This window comes from Sander lucioperca, chromosome 17 (assembly GCF_008315115.2).
Source record: "Sander lucioperca isolate FBNREF2018 chromosome 17, SLUC_FBN_1.2, whole genome shotgun sequence".
NCBI classification, from domain to species: Eukaryota; Metazoa; Chordata; class Actinopteri; order Perciformes; family Percidae; genus Sander; species Sander lucioperca.
The window spans coordinates 5,606,320-5,612,653 of NC_050189.1; the positions used below are offsets into that span (position 1 = coordinate 5,606,320).

Below are 6,334 nucleotides of genomic sequence, written 5' to 3' on the forward strand. Positions count from 1 at the left end.
CCCTGTTGGGTTTCAGTACTTCTAATGCGTGTTTGGTCGTGGGCTTGAAAAATATTGTTCAACTAACTAACTAAGATATTAAAGCTTAATTGGAGGCATGATTAATAAGTAGTGGCTGATGCCCGCCTACCCCACCTCAGCTCCATCTCGCTGCACAGATTTGGATATCCTGACTCCTCACGGCCCCCTCCTCACAAGATAATGTGAGCATATCTATGCTTCAAAACATCCTTATTGAAATCTATGAATATGTCGCAGGCAGTAGTTTCTACAAGCTGTGTATTTAAATGCTTCCACGCTGATTCATCTTGTCGTTAATACTGTACTTTCCTTGTCTCAGGTCTAAAAAGACAGCTTGTGTCTTTCTCTCTGAATGAGCATGTGTTTCATTTAACATGGATCATTATCATTTTATATTTAATGGGCAAATGTTCTCCTAACTTATGAAACTGATGATGATGGAAATGTTTTGATATCTTTCTTCGTAGTGAAACAGTTACAGGATGCACTGAACCGGGAGGATGAAATTGATAAATCAGAGGAGAAAGCCGCTCCTGCTCCACCTCCGCCGCCGCCGCCGCCGCCTCCTCCTCTTCCTCCTCCCCCTGCTGTCACCAAGTATGTTCATTAAAGCCAGGCGATGGGGAGTTGCAGTGGACTGTCTTAGTTTCACATGACTGTTTGAATACTGTTTCAGAGGCTTTTTACACCCTAGTGACTGCACGTTTTAGAAGTTATGAATTATAAAACACCAGTTCCCCACGTATGACAACGTCTCCCCAGTAATCTCTCTCTCTCTCTCTCTCTCTCTCTCTCTCTCTCTCTTTCTGTGCCAAGTTCACTTGATTTCCTGAGAAGCAGGAGAAAAGAAAGAGCCAGTAAAGCTGAATCAAACAGTGAGTCTCACACTTTCATTCAACTGCAACAATGTCACATAAAATTCAGGATAAATCTAAAATAATCTTGGATTTTTATGATATTTTCTTTCAAATGCAACGCTTTTATATATACGTAAATATTCTACTTAAAGGAATACTTCACCCTCAAAATGGTCATTTGTATATAAATTAATCTCCCCGTGTTATCTTGGATTCTTGAAGAAATCTTTGTTTTTCTCGCATGCCTCCACGGTAAACAAAGAATGCAAAAACGGAGAAAATTCTTGATGAACTGAAGTAACAGGCGGCCCTCTATAACTTACCACAAAACATTTTTCTTGTCTTTGTTCACCATGGAGGCATGTGAGAAAAAGTAATTTTGCTTCTAGAATTCAAGGTAACACGGGGTGAGTAATTGATATACTAATGACCATTTTGAGGGTGAAGTATTTCTTTAATTTGAATACATATTAGATGCAGTACGTACCCCACAAACACCACAACAATGAGCTCTCAGTCCTAAAGGTTTAAATATCGTATCCATCGCTAATCTTTAACAAGCAGCACCCTCGTTGGACCTGAAGACGAAAGCGGTGGATGAAATGATGGAGAGAATAAAGAGAGGCATCGTCCTGAGGCCCATCAAGAGAATACAGGTGGACAAATTGTATTCACAAGTACTTTTTGCATTTGTTTGTTTACCATTGAATGTAAATATTTTAGACATTTATATGACCAGAGGATCTTGTATAAAATCCAAAGTAATCAATAATAAACTGATAATTAACATTGGACTTCTCTGCTCACAGGAGGATGACAACTCATGGAAGGTCAGTAAAGCTCATAGTTCCTTTTTGTTTTTATTATAAAGAAGTTGTGACAGTTCCAAAACATTTAAATCTTCTTGCAGGACCAGAGGAGTGAAAACAGGAAGTCAGCTATCGTGGAGTTGAAAGGAATGCTGGTAATTAAACTCACATTGGTGTCGTGAAAGGCAAAACACTTGGCCTAAACCTTGAGTGATAAATGGCAACTTGAGCCACTGTGTTTTAAAACACCTTTAACCATTCTAAACACCAGGACAACATGAAGCGACAGCACCTTTGCAGAGTGCCTTCCAGACGGAGCCGAAATGTTGGGGAAGCAGAGCTCCTGCAGGTGCTCCAGAGGAGGAGGAGAGCCATGGGGGAGAACAGGGACCAAACACAGGGTACGCTGTCCTGTCACGCTGTCCTCTCACTCCTCTGTGTTGAGAATGATGATGCTTTATTTTTGTCTTTCGTTAAATGGGTTTTTGGTTAATGTTGCTATTGTTTACTATATGTATTGTCTAGTCTCTTTTGTGTCCATATAAGTGATCTATTTATGGGACAGAGGTATGCTGTACATCACAGATAGCTGGGGTCTCATTTATAAAACTGCGTAGGATCCTTACTAAAAGTGTACGTACGCCCAAAAATGGTGTACGCTAAAAAAAATTCAGATTTATAAAACCGTGCGTACGCACATCTGTAAGCAATGTTCCCTTTATAAATCACAGATTACCCACAAGTGTGCGCACGTGAATCAGCCTTTTATAATAGTCAATGCAAAGCACCTCATGAATGCTGATCAGTATGTTAATGACCGTGGCAGTCGTTCTTTACGCCGAATCATGACGACTGGCGGGGAAAAAGCAAAAAACTTCTCAGACATTCAGGAATTGCTGCAAATTGAATTATAATGTTGGCCTGTTCTTGCACAGTGTAGGGAAACCTGATCTATAGACTACCTACAGTATATTAATAATACCGTCCAAAACGGCAGGCATTACGGCACTCGGGGACAGCTTCGATATACCAGACCTAGATTTAACAGAACTATATATTATATCCAAACAAGCCTTAGTGATAAAGTTATAGATTATATATAATATTTATTTAAAAAAAACACTTAGGTGTCTGCCATTTCCCTCTGGAAACAGCCGGTTTCCCCCAGAGTGGCGAGGATCTGTATTTGGACCGGGATGGACCGGGATGGCACGGTTCCGGCGCGATGCCCTTTCTACTGGACCCAATTCAGTAGGCTACATAGATCCAAGAGCACAGCTTTAGGGAATTTAAATCGGCTAGAGATGCACCGATTACAATTTTCATACCGATTTCTGATTTTTCATTGAGTTTGACCAGCCGATACCGATTTTAGCCGATTTCGATTTCATTTTTTCTAACCACTTTACAGCACACACAAATATTTATTTTCTATCTTTTCTTTAATAGAACATTTTACATTTTGCATAGAACATAGAACATTTTTAATAGATAATCGAGCGCTATAAAATAGAACTATATAAATTACTCCTGGTGTGGGAAATTCACACACATCTGAAGTGCAATGTTAAGGAAGAACCATTTCCTTCTTTTCACATCCAATATCCAACAAAAAAAATGTGATATATTTAGCAAACTAAACTTCTGTATGTATGAAAACAGGTAATGGCAATACAATAATATATAACAAATAAAAATAAAATAAATGTAGCCTTGCAGTATAAAACACACACGCAGGCCTGTTTAACGTTAGCTACCGACGGTTACCTCGGAACAATCCAGCAAATAGTCGGTACCCTAGAGTGCCGTTACCTGAAACAGATGATTTAACGTCACCGCTCATTTTACACACAGTTTAGCAGCAAAACTAAATGCTGAGGGAAGATGACTACGTTTTTAATGTTGGTTTTGAGCGCTATGCATCCCCACTAACCTGGAAAGCGTTTTAAACAGTAACGTTAATACAGCAGGTCGGGAGGAATACAGTGTCTCTTTTTTATTTATTTATTTTTTTTAATACAGCGTCTCCTACAGCGGCCAGCGGGGCGTCAGAGGCAGAGGGACCACAGTGTTCGCTAACGTTAGCTTCTTGTCTCATCTGGGGTCTGATTAACAGTAAATTCATCAAAGTCAGTGTGCCCAACGCTATTTTCCGATAAACTGTAGCTGTCATATTTCACGGACCGCGTGAGTGCGGTTTTCATGTTCCAGTTTTTCAGCCTCAGAGGGGAGAGAGTGAGAGCGGCTGACTGTTCATCTGAGATCAGTAGAGCAGACGGCTCTGCAGAGCCGTGTATAATTACGACTTTATGACATTTCATAAACAGCTGATTGAGCTGCAGTGCGCCACTGCTACGTGCATATAGCAGAAACCCTGCGTGTGCACGTGTGATGCTGATGTTGCGCGATGTAAATCATGCGGCGCCCGAGTGAATTTGACCGGCATAAAATTGGCATAATGTCAGACTGACCGGCAGGTCGCAGGTCACAGCCGATGACGTGAAAATTGGCCAATTCTTAACCACGGAAGGGGGCGCTACGCTTTTAACAGGAGGGACACAGATCACGACGGGTCACAGATTTCGGTGCAACACCGGTCACCGGCTGCTCAATCGGTGCATCTCTAAAATCGGCATATTAGCCAGTCATCATACTGGTCACTGAAGTGCATTATTACACACGGGGGTCACCGCAATATTTATATGTTTACAACAATTTGTGATTGGTAACACCTTGCCAAAATCACAGCATTAACTGGTGGTATCCCCCACCCCGAGATCCAATTTGAAGACGAAAGTCTAACAGGCAAACACACTTTTCTTCATGCAGGTTTTGTCACAAACAGTATTAAAGATCGGACCGATAACGAGGACATTAAGTGAAACGATTGCGCAAGTGCTTAACGGCTGTATTTCCAGATTTTGACATTTGATGATATATGCACAGTAATAAAGACACATATTTAGTTATTTACACTGTGTTCTGCCGTTATCTAATGCTAGGGTATTTAAATGCTATCCTGTGTTCCATGCAGTCGGGCCATCTCCTCCTCCTGCGCTCCGTAGCGGACTCTGTGACGGTGAGACAGCACCGATTAAATATTAAGAACTAATTTTTATTTAAGATTTGAGTTGGAGGTGTTTATGGAACAATTATCACTCAGTACAAGCAAATAACACTGCTGGATTTAATATCCATGATAACATGGATGATATGGAGTGAAAAAATGTGCGTGAGACATCAATACTTGAAAATATTAAGACTAATCATTATTCCCACATTTACTTTCTGCAGTCTGACTTCAGTTCACCACCTCACCATCTGCGTCGCCAAAATGTGCGTACGCGTGGGTCAGAGTTTTCGTGGAGAACCGCACATTCTCCCGTCAAGTTTGTTTTTTATAAATCACAACCTTTGTGTGGGAAGTGGCGTACGCACATTTTCAGCCCTGTTTTGTGCGTACGCCACACCCCTGGACTGTAGTAAACTAAAGGCCTAAATGATTCCCTTTAGACTGTGTTTGAGCCTAGTGAGCAGCAGCACGGTAATACGTTTCTCAGTATTAAAGCTATTTGTGAGGTTAGAAATGATGAGAGACATTTTAATTAGATCTGGGTTGAAAAAAAAAAAATTACATATGACCGATATGTGGACAGCAAATTCAGTCTGTTTGATAGTGATTCTCTAAAGGCCGGATAATACTTTCTTTACTGAGGCCACTAATGATGAAAAGGTACTGATACAAATGTGACCAGGTCCTAACATGTCTTTTATTTTCATTGTTTTATATTTTTAATGACTTTATGCTTTTTTTTGTAATTGCATTCATATTTACTGATGCTATTTATATATAGTATTGCACTACAGTGATGCACTGTGACATCTAGCATTTAAAAAGTCATGCAAATACACTAATGTCTTATAAGGGAAAGATAAGGAGTGAAACGTATCAGATCACTTCCAGGCTCAACATCTGAACTGCACGTAATGGGTATTTTTACCTCTGCTATATATATTCAGAACAAAGTGCTTTGTCATATCACTGTGGTCAGCTGCATCCTTTAGTTCTCATTGTCTGTATTTGTGCTTAACCTGAGGTAATCTTTTGGTCAGACCCTCAGCCAGGTTCACAGTGTGTCCCAGCAGCAGGAGATGTTCCCTGGGCAGGCGAGAGCGGCAGCGCCCCTGTGCTCCGGAGGCTGAAACAGAATAGAGAGAAGAGAGACTCTCGCATCAGAGCATCGGCACTGATATACAACCAAGAAAACTGAGAGCAGTTACAGGAAGTCTTATTGTCATTGCCGTTTTATACGATGATGAGTTTGTTGAGTAAACTGCACCTGCAATAAAAAAATAAATAATTTTGTGATAAAGTGATTTCCTTAATGTTTTTTTGTTTGTTTTGACTTCAAAGGAACCAATTATAAAGTTACATATGTATTGAATTAATACATGAATGCATTACCTTTGTGATCATTTACAATAAAATGTAAATGTTGATCTTGGTCTCTATTGAAAAGTTAAAATAAAGACTTGCGTTGTAAGCACCTCTGGATCAAATAAGATCAGTGGGTGGTGATGGCGCAGTGGATATAACATGCCTTTGATGTGGGAGATTACCTCCTCTGTGTCCCCCCTTTTGGGACA

General features: G+C 40.4%; 1 protein-coding gene across 2 annotated transcripts in view; it reads left to right on the plus strand.

The window, feature by feature from the left end:
- shtn2 (shootin 2) overlaps positions 1-6,056 on the plus strand; it is a 12,337-nt gene extending 6,281 nt beyond the window's left edge. For both annotated transcript variants that reach the window (XM_035994182.1, XM_035994183.1), the window contains exons 11-17: positions 489-618; positions 838-896; positions 1,437-1,534; positions 1,688-1,708; positions 1,789-1,842; positions 1,959-2,088; positions 5,801-6,056. In XM_035994182.1, coding sequence (XP_035850075.1) covers positions 489-618; positions 838-896; positions 1,437-1,534; positions 1,688-1,708; positions 1,789-1,842; positions 1,959-2,088; positions 5,801-5,958 — 650 coding nt within the window. In that variant the 3' untranslated portion in view covers positions 5,959-6,056. The remainder of the gene's footprint in view (positions 1-488; positions 619-837; positions 897-1,436; positions 1,535-1,687; positions 1,709-1,788; positions 1,843-1,958; positions 2,089-5,800) is intronic.
- The last annotated feature ends 278 nt before the right edge of the window (positions 6,057-6,334 follow it).